Raw genomic sequence first — 26,240 nt, 5'->3', positions numbered from 1 at the left:
ATTTTAGCTTTTTATGGTAGCCAACCATGCTTGGGGAGAATGTCCTGCTTCAATGGCTGTAAAGGCCTGAATGATCATGGCTGCATCACACTGTTGTGAGACTCTAATCTTGCATATATACCACAGGCAAACCAAGGAGACCAACACCAGAAGGCCTGCTAACGCTCCCATGCCCGCCCATTCCTTCAGATGATTCATGGCTGCAGCAATCCATGTTGATAATCCTGTGGCTAGTCCTGCGTCCACTCTGGTAGAATTTACTGTGACAATGGCCACTCTCAGCTGCTCCATCGTAGTATCGAATTCTCCAGTCCAATTACCTAAAATATAGCTCGACAATTGTTTAGACAGATTTGCAGCACAGGAAAAATTCTCATGTTATATGCTAGTGACTCAAAGTCCAGCATATTTTCATTGACAGCCAAGTTGAGCGATTTGCCATAGGATATCAATTTGCTCCTGCACGAGGTCACTCCTCTGATTGAACACCATCAAGCCTCCTTTTAGTTGAGCATTAATTCCTTTATGTACAACTAAGGTATGAGCTACATTGGCTAAATGATTATTCAGGGTCTGAGCAGTCTGCCCAGTATGGCTCATGGCTAATGCCCTGGTGGTAGCTCCAACAGCCGCCAATGAGATGGTAGTAACAATGGTGGCTGTAGTTCCAAGATCCCTTTTCTGTCTGAAGAGAGTCATAGCGTGAGGGGCATCAACGGGCACAGGCACCCAGTGAGGCATGCGAGTAACCAGGGCATACCTAAATATACTAGCATTCCAGCATTGGGCAAAAAAGCAAGTATCATTACCACAATTAGTTGGCTCTATCTGGCTAATAATGAATAAAAATGGGGGATATAGACAAACAGGTGTGGGCTTATAGGAAATATTATGAGAAGCCTTAACCCCCTCGTTGGAACATCCTGCGTCAGTTCTAGAACTAGCAGTGGTGGTGTCCGAGGTCTGAGTAGGTTCTGGAGACCATTGCCCCCAGGGGCGAGACGTGCTCCATGCCAATTGACTAACTCCATGTTTTCCTCCACTTTTGAAAGTCATTTAAGGTTCTTAAATTATTTTTTTCCCTTTTTTTAAAAATTTTTCATCAATTACACTTTATTCATTCTGTATCCCCCCATAAGCCCCTCCCTCCTCCCCTTCCAATCCCACCCACCCTCCTCCCTCTGCTTGCATGCCACTCCCCAAGTCCACTGATAGGGGAGGTTCTCCTCTCCTTTCTGATCTTAGTCTATCAGGTCACATCAAAAGTGGCTGCATTGTCCTCTACTATGGCCTGGTAAGGCTGCTCCCCCCCAGGGGGAGGTGATCAAAGAGCAGGCCAATCAGATTATGTCAGAGGCAGTCCCTCTTCACATTACTATGTAACCCAATTGGACTCTGAACTGCCCTGGGCTACATCTGTGCAGGGGTTCTGGGTTATCTCCATGAATAGTCCTTGGTTGGAGTATGAGTCTCTGGGAAGTTCCCTGTGTTCAAATTTTCTTGTTCTGTTGCTCTCCTTGTGGAGACCCTGTCCTCTCCAGCTCTTACTATTTCCCAGTTCTTACCTAAAATTCCATTCACTCTGCCCAACAGTTGTCCATCAGGCTCAGCATCTGCTTTGATAGTCTGAAGGGCAGAGGCTTTCAGAGGCCCTCTGTGGTAGGTTCCTAGGTTGTTTCCTGTTTTCTTCTTCTTCTGATGTCCATCCTCTTTGCCTTTCCAGATGGGGATTGGACATTTTAGTTAGGGTCCTCTCTCTTGCTTAGTTTCTTTAGATGCACAGGTTTTAGTGAGTTTGTCCTATGTTGTATGTCTATATGAATGAGTATATACCATGTGTGTCTTTTTGCTTCTGGGACAACTCACTCAGGATGATCCTTTCCAGATCCCACCATTTACCTGCAAATTTCATGATTTCCTTATTTTTCATTGCTGAGTAATATTCCATTGTGTAGATGTACCACAATTTCTGCATCCATTCTTCAGTTGAGGGGCATCTGAGTTGTTTCCAGCTTCTGGCTATTACAAATAAAGCTGCTAGAAACATGGTTGAGCAAATGTCCTTTTTGTGTACTTGAGCCTCTTTTGGATATATGTCCAGTAGTGGTATGGCTGGATCTTGAGGAAGCGCTATTCCTAGTTGTCTGAGAAAGCGCCAGATTGATTTCCAGAGTGGTTGTACAAGTTTACATTCCCACCAGCAGTGGAGAAGGGTTCCCCTTTCTCCACAACCTCTCCAGCATGTGTTGTCACTTGAGTTTTTGATCTTGGCCATTCTCATGGGTGTAAGGTGAAATCTCAGGGTTGTTTTGATTTGCATTTCCCTAATGGCTAGTGAGGTTGAGCATTTCTTTAAGTGCTTCTCTGCCATTCGGTATTCCTCTACAGAGAATTCTCTGTTTAGCTCTGTTCCCCATTTTTTAAGTGGATTACTTGGTTTGCTGCTTTTCAGCTTCTTTAGTTCTTTATATATACTGGATATGAGTCCTCTGTCAGATAAAGGGTTGGTGAAGATTCTTTCCCAATCTGTAGGTGGTCGCTTTGTTTTGATGATGGTGTCCTTTGCTTTACAGAAGCTTTTCAGTTTCATGAGGTCCCATTTATTGACTGTTGCTCTTAGAGCCTGTGCTGTTGGTGTTCTGTTCAGGAAGTTTTCCCCTGTACCAATGAGTTCTAGGGTATTTCCCACTTTTTTTTCAAGCTGATTTAATGTGTCTGGTTTTATGTTGAGGTCTTTGATCCACTTGGACTTCAGTTTTGTGCAGGGTGACAAGTATGGATCTATTTTCATTTTTCTACATGTAGACATCCAGTTAGACCAGCACCATTTGTTGAAGATGCTATCTTTTTTCCATTGTATGGTTTTGGCGTCTTTGTCAAAGATCAGGTGTCCATAAGTGTGTGGGTTTATTTCTGGGTCCTCTGTTCGGTTCCATTGATCCACCATTCTGTTTCTATGCCAGTACCATGCAGTTTTTAAAACTGTTGCTCTATAGTACAACTTAAGATCAGGGATGGAGATACCTCCGGAAGATCTTTTATTGTAGAGGATTGTTTTAGCAATTCTGGGTTTCTTGTTATTCTATATGAAGTTGAGAATTTTTCTTTCCAGGTCTGTAAAGAATTGTGTTGGTAATTTGATGGGCATTGCATTGAATCTGTAGATTGCTTTTGGTAAGATGGCCATTTTTACTATGTTACTCTTGCCAAGCCATGAGCATGGGAGATCTTTCCATCTTCTCATATCTTCTTCTAATTCTTTCTTCAGAGATTTGAAATTTTTTTCAAACAAGTCTTTGACTTCCTTGGTTAGGGTTACTCCGAGGTACCTTATGTCATTTGTGGCTATTGTGAAGGGTGTTGTTTCCCTAATTTCTTTCTCAGCCCTTTTGTCTTTTGTATACAGGAGGGCTACTGATTTTTTTGAGTTAATTTTGTATCCGGCCACTTTGCTGAAGGTGTTTATCAGTTGTAGGAGTTCCCTGGTAGAGTTTTTGGGGTCACTCACGTATACTATCATGTCATCTGCAAATAGTGATAATTTGACTTCTTCCTTTCCAATTTATATCCCCTTGATCTCCTTCAACTGTCTTATTGCTCTAGCAAGTACTTCCAGCACTGTGTTGAAGAGATATGGAGAGAGTGGGCAGCCTTGTCTTGTCCCTGATTTCAGTGGGATTGCTTTAAGTTTCTCTCCGTTCAGTTTGATGTTGGCTATAGGCTTGCTGTATATCACCTTTACTATGTTTAGATATGTGCCTTGTATCCCTGATCTCTCCAATACTTTGAACATGAATGATATTATTAATTTTTAAATTTATTCTTCTCTCATATATTACATGCCGATGGCAGTTTTTCCTCCCCTCCTCCTTGTCCATTCCCCCTATCTGGACCCCCATCCACTTCCTCCTCCATTTCTCTTCAGAAAAGGACAGGCCACCTTCCCATGAATATTAACCAAACATGGCAATCAAGTTAGAATAAGACTACGCACCTCTCTACTAGGAAGAAAGCATCCCCAAAGCAGGCAGAAGAGTCAGAGTTAGCCCCTGCTCCCATTGTTAGGAGTCCCGCAAGAAGACCAAGCTGCACAACTCTGACATACGAAGGCCTAGGTCAGGTCTATGCCGGCTCCCTGGTTGTCAGTTCAGTGTTTGTGATCCCCTATGCCCAGGTTGATTCTGTGGGTTTTCTTGTGCCCTTAAACTCTCTGGCTCCTACAATCCTTCTTCCCCATCTTTCACAGGTTTTCCTGAGCTTTGCCTAATGTTTGGCTGTGGATTGCTGCATCTGTTTCCATTAGTTGCTGCATGAAGCCTCTCTGATGACAGCTGGGCTAGGCACTGATCTATGAGTATAGCAGAATATCATTAAGAATCATTTCATTGCTTTTTTTTTTTTTTTGCCAGTTTTGTTTGATCTATTCTATGTCTTTGCGCTATTCAGTATCTGAGTCCTGGCCCTCCAAGCTGTGTCAGGAGTGGGTTCTCTCTGGAGCATGAGTATCAAGCTGGACCAGTTATTGGTTGGCCACTCCCACAATTACTGCACCATCTTTATCCCAACACATCTTGAAGGCAGGACTAAATGTAGGTATGATGAAGGTTTTATGGCTGGGTCCCAGTCCTTCCGCTGGAAGCCTTGCCTGGTTACAGGAGATGGCATGTTCAGGCTCCGTATCCTCCATTGCTAGGAGCGTTGGCTAGGGTCAGTCTCGCAGATTACTGGGAGTTTCCATTGCACTGGGTTTCTAGCTTGTTCTCAAGAAGCCCAGTTTCAATAGACTCTTCCAGTACTCTGTCCCTCCATCCTCCCTCCACTTAATCCCTCCTGTTCCTGTCACCCATGATATCTATTCTGTTTCCCTTTCCAGGGACATTCATGTGTCCCCCATTAAGCCCACCTTGTTACTTAGCTTCTCTGGTTCTGTGGATTGTAGCTTACCTATCCTTTACTTTACAGCGAATATGTTTGTCTTGCGGGTCTGGGTTACCTCACTCAGGATGGGCTTTTTGAGATAGTATCTCACTAAGTACCTTTGGCTGACAGCTCACAGAGATCCACTGGCATCTGTTGACCTTGATGTTTTTAAACAAACCTCCTTTAGGGTTAGTAAATGTTCCTTCCAACCCCCAATATCTGGTAGGAGGAAAAAAAATGTTAGTGGAGCTGGGTGGAGTTCTCTCTGTTACTTCCTGCTGGATAGGGTATAGGATTCTTTTGGGGGCAATACCCAAAATATCTTTTGTTCAGAAATCCAGAAGTCCAGGTAACCAGCAAATCAGCAAACAGCAAATGCAGCAGCCAGAAGAATCAGCAGCAAGGAGTCCTCCTCCAAGCAGCTGCGCCTTCTTCCTCTGCGCTGTCGTATTTGTACCCCTCAAAGTCCACAGAATTTAATAATTCCACCTGGCAAATATAATGCTCTACATGAGAACTTAACAGGTGTGGACAAACTAAACTCCACAACTTGGATTTTTAACAAAAAATATGCTTACATATCATAAACCAAAATTTCCACAACAGGCATCGGCCTCCCAAGTGATGGTATTAAAGGGGTGTACCACTGTGCCTGGCCTACTTAGTAATTCTTATGTATTTTTTTTTCTAATTTGACTATTATAGAAGCTTCATCCATTTTGCTTCATTTTATACAAATGTCCATACTGATCCATCCATGAACATTAGTTATATTTGTAGTACTGAAGAGTCTTTGTCCCATAAATAAAAATGAGCAGGGAGTTATGGCCAAGTGATTTGAACAGAACTGTGTGAGCCTGGTTTTGGGCCTGGCACTATGGGTTATTTGGTATATTTTAAATTACTTACCTCAAATCTTATCATCTCTAGAAATGATTTGTTTTTAAAAATAACAAATCACTTTTTTACAAACTGTCTTTTAAGCAATTACTGCAACATTTTAGCTCTCTTAAATGAATGCTAGAACAAAATATGTGGTATCACCTTAAAGCTATTTTATCAGCATATATTTTATTGACTAGTAATTTAATACAGTCAGCAACTAATAATAGAATCATTAATTCCTTATGCCATTAAAATATTTAATTCTTTTAACAGCACACATTTTTTTGCCAGTACAATGTAATATAATAGAGAAAGTTGTTGTTGCCAGAGATTTGAATAACTAGTGCGTAACTAATTAGTGTATTTGTCAATTTAGAGCATGTCTAATTACTTAGTTATATTTGGAAAGAAGGTTCCCAGCACCATTTATTACAGACTGTCTTCACAGAACACTTTTCTCACTTTTAAAAATAACATGAGGTAGTGTAGCTCAATGTACCTAACAAGGTCAAGGCCCAGAGTTTGGTCACTGCCATGAAAAAAATAAAGTTAATCAATTAATTAATTGATTACATGGGCACAGGCCTGGCAGGATGGCCTAGCAAGTGAAAGTGCTTGCCATGAACCTGATGACCTCAGGTCAATCCCTGGAACCCACAAGACAAAGAAAGAACTCACTAATAAATGTTGTTCTCTTCCTACCACACGTGTACATGGCACACAGAACATATGTACACATGCACGACACAGTACGCATATTCACACGTATGTATACACAATATACACATGTAAACAAGTTAATTTTTAATAATAATTTTAAATGGGCTCGTGTATCGTCTGTCTGTTGCTGAGTTGTGTGTCTGTCATCTACTGGTACCACACCAACTTGAATACAGTTACACAGACAGCGGTATGAGAATTTCAGAATGGAGTAGACCGATTCCTCCACTTTATTCTTTGTACTGCAATTATTTTTAACATTTTCCATATAAATTTAGAGTAATCATGTCAGTATCTACAAAAGTTTTGTTGGAATTTTAATGAGCTTTGACATCTTCTTTAGTACACTTCTTACCTAGACAGTCAGTTACCCCATTTTGGAACTGAGGACTGCCTATAGAGTTTCTGTAGATCAAATTCCATTCTTAGTTTCTTGAGAATTTTTTTTTTTCTGAGCAGATGCTGACTTATTCTAGATGCCTTTTCTCATTGGTTGGCACAGCAATATGGTTTCAGAGTGTTGGTATGATAGATTTCATTGTGTGGGCTTTGCGATGTCGAGCAGGCAGTTGTCCCTGGAGTAATCCACTTAGAGAGAGCTCATGTCACACACCTTGTTGAAGGATGTTGAGGATTTCAGTGTGTATGCTCAGGAGAGTGTATGGGCACAGGAGTCTGTACACTTCATTTTGTATCTTGTATGTATATTTTGGTGTCAAGGTAAAATGCTTGCTACAAAAACATGAATTGTACATGGGAAAATTGTCTTCAGTTATTATTCATTTTAAATATTTCGTAGAAATCTAACAAAATTCTTCAGTCTTAAAGATATTGTCTTGACCATTTTTCTCTTTCTTTCTCTAATTAAAATATGATTACATCATTTTACACCCTCCCTTCAATACCTACCATGCCTTCCATCCCCTCTCAAGTTTGTGGCTTCTTTTTCTTGAATTGCTATTATTACATATACAAGTAAAAAAAAATATAGATAGATAGATAGATAGATAGATAGATGGATAATGTACTGGGCCTGTTTAGTGTTATTTGTGTGTATATTATATTATATTATATTAATTATATTATTATACATTATTTAGGGCAAACTATTTGGTATGATAACCACTTAAGGGGTTCATTTCTGGGGAAGAGGTTCATTCTCCATTTCTCAGCAGTTGTTAATCACCTATCACTCTTCACCTAAGGGTAGTCCTATGAGATTTCACTTAAGTTGGCATATCAGCTGGCATTGCCATTGTTCAGGCCCTATTTAAGCAGCCATGTTGTTGAGATTTCATGGATGTTGCTTTTCTGCTATATAAGACCCTGTCCACAGCAGACTTCCTGGTCCTCTGGTTCTTATGATATTCCTTTTCCCTCTTTCACAATGTTCCCTGAGTCTCTGGTATAGAGTTCTGTTGTAGATGTATTAACAGGGCTGGACAGTCGATGGTCAGGTCAGTTGCTATCTGCATTTTGACCAGTTGTGGAATTCTGTTACGGTCTCCATCTGGTGCAAAAACCGAAAAGTTTCTTTTATGAACGGTGAGACCTACATTTGTCTGTCAGTATAAGGATTCAAATTTAGAATGCTGTTAGGAAAGTAGCAACAGTAGTTTGTGCTAAGATCCATGACCTCAGTAGGATGGGTAGATTTCTAGTACCAGACATGATTTCTTTCCTGTTGATCAGGCGTTTTACTTCCCATTAGCCAGATTTTGGTTACCATCAAAATATAAATGCCACTATTGTATCTTCAAGGATATCTTGCCCTGCATTTCTGTGATTCATAGGTTCCATAGCTAGCCAGGACTATTGATTGTGTTCTTCCTTTGACAGCTTGTATAGAACCATGGTACTATGAAAGCTAGTCTTCAGGAAGGAAATGTTTGGGTCAGATCAAGCTTGAATCCTCCAAGGACCTGTTTCCAAAGTTGGTGATGTCTATACCAAGAAAACGAAAAGGGTCTTACCTTCTGTTTTCTAGGAGGCAACAAAGGGCAACAGCAACAGCCTACATTGTTAGTTTGGGGATTCTCTTGGACTCCCGTGACCAACAACTCAAAAGGTTTCTCATGACTGATACTGGATTTTTATTAGATAGTCAATGGCTCTTGGTGGTGGAATTATCTTCCCAAATGGTATAACCATAACTTCATTCATATATATATATGTACATATATCTATGAAAGACATAAATATTAGATTAAATTTACACATATTACATGTAATTTTAGGTTAACATAAAATAATGTCATTTCCTATGGCCATTTCAAACGTCCTTAGTGTTACTTCCTTCCTCCACCTGCTCCCAGTCCTTCATGTTGCCCCTCTCCCAATCTCTTGCTATAGAACTGTTCAGTTTATTAATTTTCTATTAATTAAATAGTGGCAGTTTGTGCTCTTGCTTTCCTGGGAACTGAGGAGTTTTAAGTTGTCAAGTGTATGTATGTGAAATATTTGGAGTGTTTTTATTATCCATTTGATATGTCTAGTGTTTGATACTGGACACTTTTCATTTTGATTTTTTTGTCAGTCTTTCTAGAGATTTGTCTATTTTATTTAGTGATGCTTTTTAAAAAATATTTTCTCATTATTTCACAGTTTCTCTGGTGATTTTTTTTCCTCCTAGGTCTTGATTTTATTGATTTTTGTTTTTGATAATATTTTGGGGGTTTAATTTGTTTTTCTGGTGAAGGCTTAGCTCAGTGATTTGAATCTCTTCTAAATGTATGCCAGACATAGAGATTCACATAAAAATATTTCCTGGGCATCTGATTCCCCCAGACATCTCAGGTTTGATTTTCTTTCTTTCTTTTTTCATTAATTTATTTGTTCATTTTATATCCTAATCACAACTCCACTCCCTTGTCTCCTCCCAGTCCTGCCCTCCCACCCACTTCTTCCATATACCCATCCCAGTACCAACCCCCCTGGCACATCAGGACTAAGTGCCTCCTCTTTCACTGAGGCAAGACAAGGTTGCACTGATAGGAAAACAGGATTCAGAAAAAGGTAACAACAAACAAAAAAAATTCTCTCCCAGTTGTGCTTTAGGTTTTCCATACACATTTTGACATGTTTGACTGTGTCTGTTGTTTTCTGGAGATGTCCTCTGTGACTCCTGTGGTTATGTGGAAGGATGGCATTGTTTTTAAGTAGCATGAAAGAACAGACAATTACTGTTATTTTCCTGTTAATGATTTCACTTTCATTCTATTGTTGACATACAACACATTGTGACTTAAATTATTTTGTATTTTTGAGGCTTCCATTTATGACCAGGGTGTGGTCTGTGTTGGTGTATAAAAGCATGTACTTTTAAAAGATTTCTGTTTGGGGCCAGTGTGATGACTCAGCAGGTGAAAAGGCTTGCCTTGAAAGGCTGACAATCTGAATTTGATCTCCAGAATCCACATAAACATGTGTATAGAGAAACAACTGAAATAACTTGTTCTCTGGCCTCCACACATGCACCATGGTCCATGTACTAGCACACACACACACACACACACACACACACACTATACACACATGCAAACAACAATAATAAATAGAATGGGGTGAAATAAACTTTAAAATATTTGTGTGCTTTGCCTTGTTGTATAGACCATCCTAAAAGCCAGCTCCATTGATAGGGGCATTAAGCCTTCCTCTATGCCAGTTCCCATTGGCATAAAGCCCTCCCATATCTTTACTGCCTCCCTTTGTTCTATCAGCTGTTTAAAGACCATTGACGTCTCCAGAATGACTGTTTGATTCTTCTTTGTTCTTTCAGTTTGACTTCATGTACTTTGAAACCCTGCTACCTCTTCTGTATCGACTCTTTCGTCATATAATTTCTGTATGGTAATTTTCTTTACTCTGAAGTCCACTTCATCTGTTATTACTATATTTGCCCTGCTTTCTTTTGATTAGTGTTTTTATAACATAAATTTTCCTTTATTTTTGCTTCCATTTTGCCTATACTGTTACATTTGAAATGAGGTTCTCATTGGCAGTATGTAGTTAACTTGTACTGTAATGCTGCATTCCCTTTTAAGTTTTTAAAATTTTATTTTTACTTTTCATTTAATTGTGTTTGTGTGCACACGTGTGCAGATGCCCGCAGGGGTCAGAAGAGGGCACTGGATCCCCGAGAGTTATGTGTAGTTGTGAGTCACCCATTGTGGGTGCTGGGAACTGAACTTAGGTCATCAGGAAGAGCAGCAATTGCTCTTAACTGCTGAGCCAACTTTAGAACTCCTCTTTTCTTTTAGGGATGTAGGCCTTTTGTATCAAATACTAATATACTTGAGCTCAAGTCTGCCATTTTATATTGTGTTTACCTTATTCTTTTCATTTCTGTTTTCTTTTTTTTCTCTCTTACTGTGGATATTTGAAAATAGTTACATTTAGCTTCATTTTTATTTACTTTAATGGCTTTAAGCATCTAGTTTTTATGTGCATGTATATATGTGTATATTGAAATCATTTTACTAGCTTGAGGGAAGTATAGAAACTTTAATTCATTTTCTGATTGTCTTAAGTATTTCATACATTTGCATTTAGAATCACATCAGTCTTATTTTTGCCCTCGCTATCAGCCACAGAGCTGAAAGGAGCCTGCTGCATTCACCTATTTGTATTTGCTTCCTATGCTCATTACCTTTCCTCTGTCTCTCACATCTACCAAAGTTTCAGGGGTTTTTTTCCTTTTAATAAATTATCACTTTTCTGCTTGGAATGCTGCCTTCAGCCATTTTTTTAGGGTAGATTTGATGACGGGAGCTCTCATTTTCTCACTGACTTTACTAGATCACACATCTTCTGGGAAGAAGCCTCTTCCTGTGTTTCCTGTCCTTCTCCAGTTGAAGAATCTTATAGCATATCTTTCTAGTATTCATAATCTGTATAAAGTGAGCAACTCTCATTTCAGTCTTTTCATATGGAACTAAAATGTTTGTTCTGAGTACTAGGTACTTTGGAGTTCTCTTTCTCACTCTGTCTTTCTTTTGATTGTTTTCAGAAGTAGTGATATGTTTTGGTATGTTTTTTTTTATTCTATTTGCTTTCTTTCAGCTTGTTCAATTGGTATGTTTATGACTTGCTAATTGGGAATTTTTCTGCTATTATTTCAAGTTGTTTTTTCATTTCTACACCTTCTCCCCTCCTCAGAAATTTAAATGGCATGTTTGCTTTTTTACTTTTTAAAATGTGTTATTTGTGTTGTGAGGAGGGGAGAGACAAGTGCATATGTGTCAACAGTACACATGAAGTCAGGGGTTCTGGGGTTGACCTTAGGTCACAGGTGCTTTACCTGTTGCAGCATCTTGCTGGCCCCAATTTATTTTCACAGATTTCTGATGCTCCATTTTTGTTTTCTGTTTTTGTTCTGTCTACTTTTCTCTTTTATTTTTGTTGGGTAATTTTGCTTTAATTAGTCTTTTTTTGTTGTTGTTCTTTCTTCCTGTTATTGAACTATGCCCACTCAGCTTTTAAAAATCACATTTTAATTTGTCATACATGTTCATAATCATTTTTAAAGTATTTATATATTTATATATGAGTGCTCTGTCTTCATACCACACAAGGAAAAAAATCAGATTCCATTACAGATGGTTGTGAGCCACCATATGGTTTCTGGGAATTGAACTCAGGACCTCTGGAAGAGCAGTCAATGCTCTTAACCACTGGGCTATCTCTACAGCCCCATTCGTAGGCATTTTTAACAATGCTTTTCACACAGAATTTACATGGGACAGAAGATGCATAATCTCATGCTGCATGAGAAAATAAGGTCAGGGTTGTTACACTGAAGATGAGGATTCTCATTATCTCTGAGATCTCATATGTTACTTTCCTTGATAGGCCCTGTCTCTTTATTCTCATTTGACTTCTATTTATAACTATGTATGATTGGCAAAAATTCATGACTCCCTGCTCCCTCTGACACCATCTTAATAGGAAAGAAGCATTCACTTCTTTAATTTAATCATGGGGGGCGGGCGGTGATGAGAGTCCAGAGTCTCTGTTGCTACCAAGGTTGATTGAGAGGGGTATCTCTTAGTATTGGTCTAGAAGAGCAATGCTGGCCTTCTCTTTATACTTCTTTGACATCACAGAAGCTAAGGCTGACCGTGAACTGGAGTTGATCGGGTACCAGCACAGTTTTATCTGAGTGGCTACTGTCTGAATTGTCCTTAATAATGGATAGACATGTGTATATGTGTGTGTGTGTGAGAGAGGGGGGGGGTAAGGAGAGAGAGAGGAGAGAGGAAAGAAGGGAGGGAGAGAGACAGATTTAATTAATGTTAGAGTTTGGACATACATATGATGTGCCATGGGAAGCAGTGTCACAGCACAACTTTTTAGGTTACAGTCTCTTGTCCATTTTGTCCTTAGCGCTGCAGCTGTACTATGTATTCCAAGGTAGTTTGCCATGAGCCTTGAGGCAGATCTTCTGGATAGACCCAGTAGACATTTGTCAATGCTTTTCTGGCATGTTCTACTTACGTTTTCAGTTTATCTGTAGCTGTCAATCTGTAAGGCAAAGAAGGAAACCCAGGGAAATCTCTACACTGTTGATCCCAGAGTTCTGAAGATGTCTGCCTTCTTCTCTTTTTCTTTTTGAGCCTTATTAAGTTTGTCTTATATGTAATGTCTGGGATTTTTTGTTCTATGTAATAAGAACAATGGATATCATCCCCATTATTGTCCCATCCACATAGATTTTAAAGTGTCTAACCACTTATTATCCTATAATAAATTGCTTGAGAACAGTTTGTTTCAGTATCTAAAAATGTTGATAAAGCAGTAATAAATAGCTTATTGTGGTGCTTCTGATTTATTGATTCATTTGTTCATTCATTTGTTCAGTTTTTGATGATGGTAGGAAGAATTCTACCGCTAAGCTTGTTGGGTTAACTTTTCTTGGAAGAGAAGTGAATAAACATCTATTTACCCCAGACAGCTCTAACAACAGACCAAGGGAACAACTGCATCCATGTTCAAGTTGGTGAACCAATGACCTTACTGTCCTTACAGAAGCAAAGTGTAGGGTGAGCACAGTAGCTGCGTCACCAGAAGATCCCACCCCGGCACGGACAATGACTGCATAGTTGGACTGACTCTTCTCACCCACACTTCAGTTTATTTTCTGCACTTTGTACTTGAGCACCTCCACAAACAACACGCAGATGACTAGAACTAGATATACTGGCAGGGAGTCACAAATCAGAAGTGCAGCTGGAATTTCAAATGACCCTTCCCACCCCTCCTTTCCTGAGGGGACAGCAGTACCCACCTTAAACATATCTTGTGGGTAGTCACACAAGATTAAGATTAAGATATCTCTAGTTAAGATAGTAACTGCCAGGCTGTACCCGGAGGACAGTGTCCTATGAGAGAGCTGCACATTCAGCCAATCATTCTGAAATTTAGCATGCATGCAAACACTTCTTTATTGGGACCACATCCCTGACAAAAGTGGAAACTGGCATTCCCAACATGCTGCTAGGTGCTGCTGCTTGGGACCACGCTAGAGAAATACTGACTTGATGACAGCTTGTTGAGTTTTAGTGATATATATGAGCAATATATACAGCTGGGCTGAGTAAAAAAATACTAATGTGCAGTAAGTGAGATAAACTGGACTGAGAACTTCAGTTATACCAGAAACAGGCATGATCTAAGCAAGGATGAAAGTTTATTCTGCTTGCAGCACTTGTGCAGAATGTTGAATTTGTGATGAAATAAGTCATTTTCAGCACTGTTCTTTGTAGCATCTAAGAGGCCAAAAGAGTGGGACACTGAGGGAAATAGCACTCATTTTATTACAGAGAATATAGCCCAAAATGAGAGATATAGTGATCTGTGAACATAAAGTAATGCCAATTTTATTGGATCCTAGAAAGAACATATTTGAGTGGCTACACTAAATTACGTTCTGTAACAAGTATATGACACACAAAATCTTTTTTAAAGTCTCCAAATTGACACCAGAAGAGCCTGTTCCATTGATCTGAGTAATGATGCCCAGCCAGGCAGGGATTGCACAGGTCTCATCCAGAAGCTTGCCACTCTGTCCTGAGCTCATGAACAGAAATAAAACTGTTCCATTCAGTGGGAAAATCCAGGTCAAGATGAACCTAGAAGTAGTTTTCATTGGGTGATTAATATGAAAAATAAAGTGAAAATAATAACCTGTTGGGGATGGTGTTTTTCCCTGGTGTGGGCTGTTATAAGGTTCTTGTTATGAAAGAAACCTGTCGTGGTGTGGCAGTAATGATGTCTTCCCTTCTCTCTAGCTCTGTTGGCTTAGCAAAAGCAGCCTTAGAAGCAATTAATGGATTTAACCTCTTTGGAAACCAGGTAAAAGAAAAATCTAGTATTTGCATATTTCAGTAATTTTGCTATCTGTTGTCAAAGTTACTATAATTCCCTTAAAGCGGTGACTACCTGAAATGTATGTGGCAGTCCATTCTCGGACAGCTTTGCTTGGAAATGATTGGCCACTTCAAGTTCAACTTTCATTTGGTGGTGAGGCTGTCTTCATAAGTCTGATTTTGGTTGTTGGGTAACTTCTTCATTCTCTGAGTCGATTCTAAGGAGTTTCACATTTTGATGTATCCACATTTTGATATATTCCTTTCATTGTGTACCATGCAGTTTCCATGTCAGGTCTCAATGTATGTTTCATGCAGAGAGGGAATTTTTGTAATGTCTATAGGGAGGATGGGAAATTATGGGCCTAGTGAACCTCAGAGCGTGCTCTCTCTCTCTCTTTCTCTCTCTCTCTTCTCTCTCTCTCTCTCTCTCTCATCTCTCTCTCCCTACTCACCTCCCCACTCCATCTTTGGATAAAGTGAAGGTCAGAAAATCACTTTAGATTTTCATGGCATATTTAAGCAGTGGTTTTTTGTTTGTTTGTTTGTTTGTTTGTTTGTTTTCCACCTAAAGGCTCTAACAGCTGACAGTAGATTCAGTTGTTGCTGGAAGAGAATGAGTAAGAGAAAGCTCACTATTCTGGACCAAGAACTAGACTAGTTTTCTTCAGGAATGTTTGTAGATTCCTGAATTGGCAAAGCAATGTGACGTTCCATGTGATTTAACTAACAACTGGTTACTAGTGTTCTTAGTCATAGAGGGACAGTGGGCTCTGCCAAAGCGATAAGAAAAGGAAGTCCAGTAAGGAAGCTAACAAATTGGGGTGGGCTGTAAGCCTTCTAGAACTTCTCAAGAAGACTGCCAGGAGTTGTGGATGAAGGCAGAGGGCTTAATAGAACAGCAGCTTGAAAAGGTCAAGCTGCCAAGGAGAAAGCCGGGTAGGGCAGAGTGTCTAGGTTGGCTGTGACCCTGGTAGTGGCTGGCTTGGTTTTTGTCATGCTGTTGCTTCCTTTGCAGGGCCTCAGGCCACACCTGCTGTTTGACACCTACTGCCTCTTCTCCATGCACACTCCTCACAGCTGCTGCAATGACTGCTGTTCCTGCCTGGTTGCCAGGGCTTTACTATTCTGGAACATCTGACTTGTCTAACCAGGCATTGGGTCTTAGCTGTAAATGTTCTGCCAATATTGTTTCTTAGTGTGTTTTTAAATCTTGTGTGTACATTAGAATCATTGGAGGAATTAAAAAAGCAGTCATGCTTTTTTAGGCTCCATCTAGGCTCCTTCCAACCCTGGTGTAAAGGAGACTATAGCCCCCTTAGAGTTTTAATGCTCAAAAATTCTAAACTGCTGCCAAAAACGTAGATTTTTTTTAACATAACTACATGCTAAATGTTAGTAAATAGGCAATTTCCTTTAGCCACACAAATAGTAATTTGAATAGATAAAGAAAAAGAAAGGATAGTCACAAAAGCCTATTCAGACACACCTAAAACCAACCAACCAATTGACATACCAAAGTGTACATGGAAAAGTAAAAGTAAACAATGAAACAGAAACTATCAGATCAACTAGTATTTCTTCCTGACTAGGACCAATGTTATTTCTTACTTGGGGTTGTCTTTTTTAGCAGGCTTCACAGTTGCATGGTAAAAGGAGGAATCCACTATCATAAATTCAGACACATTAATATATGATGCCCTTACTGAGTATGCCTGTGTGGGACTCCTCTCTCTGTAAGAATTCCTTAATTTAATGCCCTGCACACATCTAGCTGTCTCTGATATGCTAGCACTTTCCATGCTAGCTTTCTGGAATCTAGGCTCTGAGGGTAGTGGAAGGCACATTAATGCTTGTACAAACCTCTGTGGTTGCATGCTATTATGTGTCCTTTTGTAATTCTTCCTTGCTAGATCTTGGCTGGTTTTTGTTTGGTCTGTTGTTTCCCATACATCTTAGCAGGAATACTTTAGCTGCTATGAGGAATGCACCAGGTTTGTCACACTTGTTTATTCTCATGCTGTGCTCACTCAGATAGTGGCTTCACTAATACTTGCTATAGTCCTTGAACTAGTCACTTATTCTTGGAAAATCTCAGCTTTTGGTTTCTACTATATACTTCTGTTACAGATTCTGTGGCTATGTCCTGTCCGTCTCTCCACCCTTAGTGTTGCTCAGCCTCTTCTTGGTTCACCAAACGTACAGCCCCACACTCTTTGACAGCTCTTGGGGCCTTGCCTCAGGAACACTGGATCATGCTTGCTTCTTTTAGGGATCTTTATAGATCTCACCTGGGCTTATTTTCTTTCTCACACTTTTCTGCTTTTTTTTTTTAATTGCTTTGTATGTTTCTGCCACTCTTCAACTATTTCTCTCCTAAGAATAGAGTCTATCCAATTCTTTTCCTTGATGGCTTGATGACTGATGTAGCTTCTAATCTGCTATCTTTATAAGAAGCCCCTCTTTCTCTCCAAATGCAGTTAGCCTGGAACCAGCCAGGACCTGCCTTTCTAAAAGTACCTATCAAAGCTATACATGCCATGAAAGAGCTCCTAATGGCATCCACAAAGTCAGAAGACACTGTGCAGTTTCTGCCCACTCTCCAGTGGCATACAGCTTGCCCAAGAGACAATAGCACTAATAACACATGTGCCAGGACTGGTCTCACATCACTTTATTGAGACTGTTGGTGTTGGCAGTTTATAAGGGTCACAGATATTACCTTTGGCCTTTGTGACCAACTCAGGAATATTTGTTCTGGTCATGAAGCTTAAGTGGAGAAGGCAGCCCTTCCACAATACCAAAACTCATGTCCTCATGGTGATGGTCAGGTTCAATCATCTTGTCTATCTATTAGAACAAGCAATGACAGATACTAAGATGGATGGAAAAGTTTGAGCTCTTAATTGTAAAAAGACTCTAGAGTCAGCATATTATGCAGAGTCGTGGCTTTAAGAAGTGGAATATAAAAATCAATCTGGGGACTGAAGAGATGACTCAGTGGTTAAGAGCTCTTCCAGAGGTGTCCTGGGTTCTATTCCCAGCACCTACATGGTAGCTCACAACCATCTACAACTCTAGTCTTAAGGGATTTGACATCCTGTTCTGGCTTCTGTGGGTACCAGACATACATGTGAAGCACAGACACACATATAAGCAAAACACTTATACATATACAATAAATTAAATATCAAATAACCAAAGTTAATAGGTTCTCTCAAGTAATTCCTTTAACACAACCTTTCCTGTTCTTGCCTTTAATTGTGGAAGGCGGGAGACTGACAGATTGCACGGAGGTCAGAAGCTGTGATGACAGATTGCTCATGTTCTGCAAAGTATTCAAAACAGAGCAGAGATCTGCCTTCCTTTGAAATCTGCAGCCCTAAAAGTGCATGTCTGTTGATTTAAAGTAGGTGATAATTCTGTGTGAGCTTTTCTTGATGTTGTTAATGAATTGCTTCTAAATGGAAACTTGCTGTCTGTGTCCTTGTGTGGTTCTAGGGGTTTTTTGTTTGTTTGTTTTATGTTTTTCCCCTCCTGGAAATCTGGGCTATAAGGCCTATAGCATGGTATATATTTTTATACAGATGACAGTATTCTATCCCAGACATTGGAGGCAGTCATTTTATGAGATTATTTTCTCTTAGGCATACATCTTAAAGGGTGGCAGAAAAAAACTGGAACCTCAATAAATTCTTGATGAGTTTAAGTAAGTTATTTATTTCTGGCAGAAAACATTAGTTTACTATTTATTTTATCACATAATGGAGAGACTTGTCAAATTTGTCTTATTAGTTACACATTATCCTTTTATATATTGTATATTTTAAAGGTCCGGTTTCAGACAAGACAGTTCTTAGCCTAGAGGTACATTCTAGCTCCTGTTTTGTGAATTTGCAGGCCCCTAGCCTATTTATTTTCCTGCCATGTTTTCTAACAGTCTGCTTGCTGCTGCTCCCACCAGAGTCTAGGCTCTGGCTTTGCTCTCCGACTCTCCAACTGACCTGGACTCAGTGTCACACGTAAGGTTCTCAGACATTACCACGCACCTCACATCTGGGTCAGCTGTGTGTTCTGGAGCAGTGTTCAAATTCATTCTTGTTTTTCCTCACAGGAAAGTATGTTGTACTCTTATGGGAGTAGATGCTCCAGGCTGCTCTCTGCAGTCAGGAGAAATGTAGGGAGCCCAGGACTCTCTGTTTAGCCTCAGCCCAACTATTGAGAGAATGTTACTCATTCCCTGTTACCAAGTCACCTGCCAGAGTTAAAGATGGTGTTTTCCTAGATAATGGTCATGAAGAATTATTCTAGATAATTATTCAACATAATTCTAGATTGTTACCTAAATTTGTTTAGTTTGATCATGTAATCAAAATAATTTAGGAGATGTTTACAACTCAGATTTATGAATCAAAATTATTTCTTGCTTTATCTCATATCATACTCTAGCTAAACTATTTCTTTATTAAAATGGATATAATTTATTAGACATCCTATAAAACCACATGATATATAAGAAAAGAGGAAAATATAAAATAATATCTAATAATATTAAATTTGTTTCAAGAAATTCAGGAAATTTTGAAAGCATACAGTAAAGGGCTAGAGAGGTGGCTCAGTGGTCAAGAGCACTGGCTGCTCTTCCAGAGGACTCAAGTCCAGTTCCCAACAGCCACATAGAGGCTCACAACTGTCTATAACTCCAGTTCCAGGGCTTCTGGTGCCCTCTTCTGGCCTTCAAGAGCACCAGGTACGCATGTGGTACACAAACATGAATGTAGGCAAAGCATCCATTTTTATGAAAAACAAATAATTAATAAAAATTAAAGTCTTAATAATCTCTTACACAATTGCATTCAGTGACAGAATGTTTTTGAATTGTCTTGTCTCACAGAAAGAATGTCACATGGTTTACAGTTCTCTGAAATGTATTTCCTTTTCTGTTTCTAGGGCTGTTCTTGGTCAGTTATATTTGTGGATCTGGATGCTCACAATCGCAACAGGCAGACATTGTGTTCACTGTTACCAAGAGAATCACGCTCTCATGTGAGATGATATTACGGCAAACTGAAATGACTTCTCATTTACAATTTTTTTTTATGTTGTTTAACCTACTTTTCGAGGAAGCACACTACAGTGTGGAGTTCATGTTAGATAAAAAGACGCTATACTGACGTGTCTTCCTTCTCTCGCTTCTGAGGCTCAGTGAGGAAGTAAACAGCTTTAGGCAAAGCTGTCCAGTCCTTTGAGTTTTTTTGTTAGACAACAGAAAAGTAGACAAATCTTTTCTCTCTTGGAGAAATTAGCTAAAGTAGCCTTTAAAAAAGGAATCATTGTTTTTATAATCAGGTCTTAGAAGATTTCATTTCGTCTAGGGCCCCCGTGGCCGAGCATGTCTGGATCTCTTTCTTTGTACATAAACTTCTGTGTATTTGCTGTACTTGGCTGTCCATTTCCTCAGGGGTTGTTTACAGTTTTATTCTTCAAAAACTACCCCAAACAGAATATTTAACTCTTACATGACTAATACCAGATTGTAATGAACAAATAAAAAGGCATTATGTATTTATTTAATGATGTTCTAGCCATTTATTCTACTACTGAAATAGTCTTTGGCAAAATCCTGATATAGGTTTTCACTTATTTTAGTGAACATAACTTTTGTTTTAGGAAACTAGAATAGTGTTTTTCTATAACAAACATGTTTCCATTCAGTAAACAAATTTCTGTAATATCAATTGTAATTGCTTCTACAGTATAAAGCTAGTGGGTTCTAATTTATTCAGTTAGTTGTTGGGACTTTTGGGTTTTTTCTCTCCTTTTTTACTGTTACGGGCAAATTGCTGCGTTAATTAAGTTGTGACAGTATTTTTTTTTTTTTTTTACATTTTGTTCAGTTATAATTTTTAAGTTACATCCTGATATTGAAGCTTAAAAATTCTTTTTATTAATGAATAAAGTGTTAATTGTTTTATCAGTCTTACAAAAACACGCATCATAGGAACATCTGTCTTTAGCTCATTTCAGCTGATAAGCTTTTTTACTTTAATTTGAATGAATCTTCTTGGACTGTTTTGGTCATTCACTGCAGACCCTCACAACCTCTTTATCTTAATGACCCAGAACACAGATGCTGCCCTGCTCCCGTGCATCAGCTACCCTGCCTTTGCCCTGGATGATGAAGTTCTATTCAGCCAGACACTTGATAAAGTGATCAGAAAATTAAAAGGAAAATATGGATTTAAGCGTTTCTTGAGAGATGGATACAGAACATCATTGGAAGATCCCAACAGACGCTACTACAAACCAGCTGAAATTAAGGTACCACACACTGCTCTGTGACAGTGGCACATGCAAGCAGTGAAGAGTGGGGACCCAGGAGACTGACTTCTTGATGTGAGATCCTGCTCCACCTGGCTGTGTGAACAGGCTGTGTTATATGTCGCTAGAAATACTATCACCTATGCCATAGCTTTTTCTAGGGATTGAATGCTGTTGTATGTCAATGCTTACAGTTGTGCTTTATACATAGTAACTGATCAATAAGTATTAACTCTTATTACCACATTGGTTACACGATATTTTTAGCATTTTTTACCAAGCCTATTTCTCTTACATGGTTTTGTTTCTATTTGTCATCTGCTTTTATGTTATCAAGCAGATGATCTCTTTAAAACTAATACTCTGAGCTGGGCATAGTGGTTCATGCATTTAAAGTCAGCACTTAGGAACAGGAGCAGGGGCAGGCAGATCTCTATGACTTTGAACTCTACATAGCGAGTTCTAGGCCAGGAAGGGCTACACAGTGAGACCTTATCACAAAACATAGCAAAACACCATGTCCTCCTTCACCCACTCCTTCACCTACTGAGGAATGCTAGAGAAAGCTACAGACTGAGTAGGTGCCATCCAAAATCCACTATTCATGTTTTTTTTTAATTTTTTTCTCATTTATTTATTTTATTCACTTTACATCCTTGTAGCCCCTTTCCTTCTCTTCTCCCAGTCTCACCCTCTCTTTCTCCCTCCTCTCCTCTCTCCTTTCCCTCAGAAAAGGGGAGCTTTCTTTCCCATTCACTCCAACTCATCAAGTTGCATCAGGACTGAATGTGTCCTCTTCCCCTGTGGCCTGTCAAGGTACCCCACTAGGGGAAGTGATCTGAAAGCTAGCATGTGAGCTCATGTCTGATACAGTCCCCACTTCCCTTACTAGATTACACACTTGAAGCCTAAACTACCCATCTTCTACATCTTTGTAGAGGTCCTAGGTCCAGCATCCTCTAACTAGACTAGTCTTCTAGCAAAGGTGAGAACACCAACCTACCTACAAAAACTTCAACCCCAAATTTACCCTGCCTACAAGATGTGCAGGGATAAAGAAAGAGCAGAGATTGAGGGAATGCCCAACCAATGCCTGGCCCAACCAAAAGCCCATCCTATCAGAGAGTGCCAATCCTTGACACTATGAACAATATTCTGCTAACCTTGCAGACAGGAGCCTGTCAAAGTTGTCCTCTGAGGCTTTATTCAGCAGCGCCTCAAAACAGATGATGAGACTCACAGTCAAGTCTTGGGGAATAGTGGGAGGAAAGAGAAAAGGACCTGGAAGTGACAAGAGCTCCACAGGGAAAACAGCAGAGCCAGCTAACCAGAGCGCAGAGGGGCTTGCCGAGACTGAAGCAGTGTTCCTGTTGACCTGCCCTTGTCGCCGCTCTCAGTTCTTACCAGGTCTGCTATGTGATCCTATAGGAGTGTCTGTTAAAAACAAACAAACCTGGGACTCAAGTTCTCAGTTCTTTGTCCTCTTTCTGCCCGTAACCTTTTGTTTCTGTGTGGCAGCCTTTACTGAATCTTTCTGTCCATTAACACTTAATCCCCTCTGTCTTCTTCTTTGAAGATGCTGTCTCTCTTTCTTTAGGTATTCCATATGGAGAAATATGTAGATATAGACGCACACACATATATCTCTGTGTATGTACATACTTTTTTTAACTTCTTTATTTGGGAATCCCATGGAACAGTTTCTCCTCTGATAGAATATGTGTCTCTGTTCCTCATCTTTTCCACTTTTACCTCCCCTCCATTTTGCTTCTCCTAACTTATTTGTTTCCTTTGGCATAAACACATTTGTGGCCATTACTGAAGATACAAAAAAAAAACCCTCCCTCACCTTTTGTTCCTGTTCACCTCCCATCTTCTGTCTGTAGCCATAATCCTGAAAAACACAGTCAGTATTTTATGTATAGACCTAGTATATCAGTTAGTTTTCATGTCTGGGTTACAGAACTGGCGACAGAAATAATTTATGTAAGGAAAGATTAATTCTGGCTCATAATCCAGGGGATACAGTCCACCAAGGCAGGGAAGGCATGTCTTAATGTGTAGCCCACAACTCTGGCAGCATGAACTGACAGCACATATCTCATGGGCGTCAAGCTGGAAGCTGAGCACATCTGAGTCATAATTCTCAAAGCCTACCTCTAGCGCCTTACTCTGTGGGCTGCCAGCCCCGCCTTACCTCACAAAGTCCTTACCAGCTTTCAAACTAGCAGCACTGACTGGGGCAGCCTTGATTGCATCCTACTAGCTCTGGCTGATCGCAGGCAGTTTCGGTGGCTGGTCAGAACGAGGGCTTCTCTCACCTCACTCTGTTGACTCTTTGTGTCTGTGTGTGTTAACTGGGTTGTCTTTTTTGGAGTATTTTGTTTGCTTTTACCACATATTCCCTTCCATCCCTACTCTCTCTGTGTTAGTCTCCATCTTCTACTTCTGTGTTCCATCCTCATTGTGCTTTTCTTCCTACCATACTGTGCTTGATCCCCGACTCAGTGTGCCTTTAAGTGCCTTCCCTATGTGTGCAGCTGCTGCTTCCACACATGCTTAACTTAGATGTCCTACAGTCTCCCTGATTCTAGTTCCTATTCCTCTGCCTAGGCCCATATCTGAGTCACTGTAGTTGTCTCCTTGCCACTTACCCACTTTTTTAAAAACTTAAATATTTTATTCATTTGTGAGAGAAAGAGAGAACACTTACACTAGTGCCCACTCTACGCAGAAATAAATAAATAGACACAGTATAATACACACTGTCCATACGTAGCACATCAAGAACATAGATTAATAAACATCCGATAGGCGGGTGTGGTGGTGCACGCCTGTAGTCTCAGCACTGGGGAGGCAGAGGAAGGCGGATCTCTGTGAGTTTAAGGCCAGCCTGGTAAGTTCTCGCACAGCCAGGGCTATGCAGAGAAACTGTCTGGAAAAAACAAAAAGGAAAAAGAAGCGTCTGGTTCTGTCTTGAGTGTCAGGGAAGAATTTGGTTATATGGAAGAAAGCAGCTAAAACAATGCCCAGAGCAAAGAGTAGAAAGGACAGTTTCACAGGGACAGAACACGTTAAAGATGCTTTCACAACTCACTACTTCAAGAATGCATAGGCGGAAGCAGAAAAAGCTGAAGCCAGGTGGGTGAGCAGGAAGATGCTCAAGGGCAGGGTACTGGGAGGTCAGGGAACCAGCTGGGCACACTCAGAAGGAGCAAGGTCTTTGTTCCCTTTGCTTCCAGGATGGGCAGTTGGCAGTGCTCAGGAGTTACGGAACAAGAGTTAAGGAGTCAACTCAAAGCTGTAAGAGCAATTCAAAGACAAAAGCTGACATCCCAGATCTATGTGTCTCGACTTCAGTACTATGGAGATTTCAGCCAAATAATTCATGTGCAACATGGGAGATTTTCTACCACCCCCAGGCTCCACTAATCTGACACCAACTCAAGCGATAATCTGAAATCTACAGATCCTGTCTAGTGTCTAGTTGGATGACAAAATAGTCCCAGGTTATGAACTACTTAAGCCAAGGAGTGTTACAGAAAAGGGGAGAAAATAGGATTTCTATAGCGGTTAACTAAATCACATTTTGTGAATGATGAAAGTGGTTAAGTGGTTGGGGCTGGCAAGAGATTGGCACTTGCTGTCAAGCCTGAGAACGTTAGTTCCATCCTTGGGATCCACATGCACACGCACTTCTCTCTCTGTCTCTCTCTCCTTCTCCCTCTCTCCATTTATTTCAGTGGTTCGCAACCTGTGGGTCATGACTCCTTTGGGGTTCAAATATCAGATAACAGTAGCAAAATTACAGTTATGAAGCAACGTTATGGTTGGGTGTTACAACAATGTGAGGAAGTACGTTAAAGGGTCACAGCATTGGGAAGGCTGAGAACCGCTGCTCCAGTCAGTGCTGGGTGTTAGTGGGTACTTAGGAATATTCATTTAGTGATCGTTGTTTAATGAGCTTTCAAATAAAAGTTCTGAAAAAAATTAAAGAAAAATTGGTCTCAAGTTGAATGTATTACAATAAATAAATAAGTTCCTTGCATATTACCTAGTTGCTCTAGGTTGTTAATACAGATCTTAATGTTTTACTATCTCTTTCAGCTATTTGATGGCATTGAATGTGAATTTCCTATATTTTTTCTTTACATGATGATTGATGGTAAGTGAACTTTTTCCTGAAAATTAAGATGCAGAATACATGTGGCTGAAAGAATAGCTGAGGTTTGGGCAGGTGGCTCAGTTGGTAAAGTGCTTGTTCTGCAAGCATGCAGGCCTGAGTCTAAGCTTCAGCACCTGCCTGAAAAGCACGTCTGTAATTTCAGTGCTGGGAGGCAGGGATAGGAGACTCTTGAAGCAGATTAGTGAGCTCCAGGTTCCGTTCAGAGAGCCTGTCTCAACGCTGGCGAGGGATAGGAAGACAGCCAGTGTCAGCCTCTGCCTTACACACATGCGTGTTCACCTGCTGTACACAGGAACGTGCACACGCAAACACACAAAATACAAATAATAAACATTGCTGCAGTGAATGATTCCTTTCATCTAGCAAGAGATTGGACTCTAGTGATGGTAACAACTCTGCATTTCATGTTGCTCTGCTTTTTGGGTGAATGTCAATCTTTAAAGAGCTTTTTAAAATCTCATGTATATGTGTGTATGTTGTGTGTGCATGAGTTCTTAGGAATACAGATACACTCACAGCATAGGATTGGACTACAGAGGACAACCTTAGATTCTGTTCCTACCTTCTACATGCTTAAAGATTCCTAAAACCACTTTGAAGTTTTTTTTCATTAAATTTTTATTTTTTATATTACAGTTCACTTTGAAGTTTTTAATATTGATCCCAGTATCATGTTCATACTTATAAAGAAAAGTTCATTATAGAAGTCATGAATACTATGATCATGATATTGACTACCTGTAACATTTATGCATAAGTATAGTGAAATTTCAGTTAATTCAGTATTTAATTCTAAATGCTAACATGACTTTCTAAAATCAATCTCTATATAAATGTCATAC

At 39.9% G+C, this 26,240-nt stretch overlaps 1 protein-coding gene across 5 annotated transcripts in view; it reads left to right on the top strand.

The window, feature by feature from the left end:
• Phkb (phosphorylase kinase regulatory subunit beta) overlaps positions 1-26,240 on the top strand; it is a 216,134-nt gene that overhangs the window by 86,531 nt on the left and 103,363 nt on the right. For all 5 annotated transcript variants that reach the window (XM_060392297.1, XM_060392294.1, XM_060392295.1 and 2 more), the window contains 4 exons: positions 14,814-14,877; positions 19,842-19,937; positions 21,015-21,212; positions 25,320-25,377. In XM_060392297.1, the coding sequence (XP_060248280.1) occupies positions 14,814-14,877; positions 19,842-19,937; positions 21,015-21,212; positions 25,320-25,377 (416 nt within the window). The remainder of the gene's footprint in view (positions 1-14,813; positions 14,878-19,841; positions 19,938-21,014; positions 21,213-25,319; positions 25,378-26,240) is intronic.

Source organism: Meriones unguiculatus, chromosome 10 (genome assembly GCF_030254825.1).
Source record: "Meriones unguiculatus strain TT.TT164.6M chromosome 10, Bangor_MerUng_6.1, whole genome shotgun sequence".
Classification (NCBI taxonomy): Eukaryota; Metazoa; Chordata; class Mammalia; order Rodentia; family Muridae; genus Meriones; species Meriones unguiculatus.
Note: the sequence above shows the minus strand (reverse complement) of the source record. Positions and strands in the feature narration are given on the sequence as shown.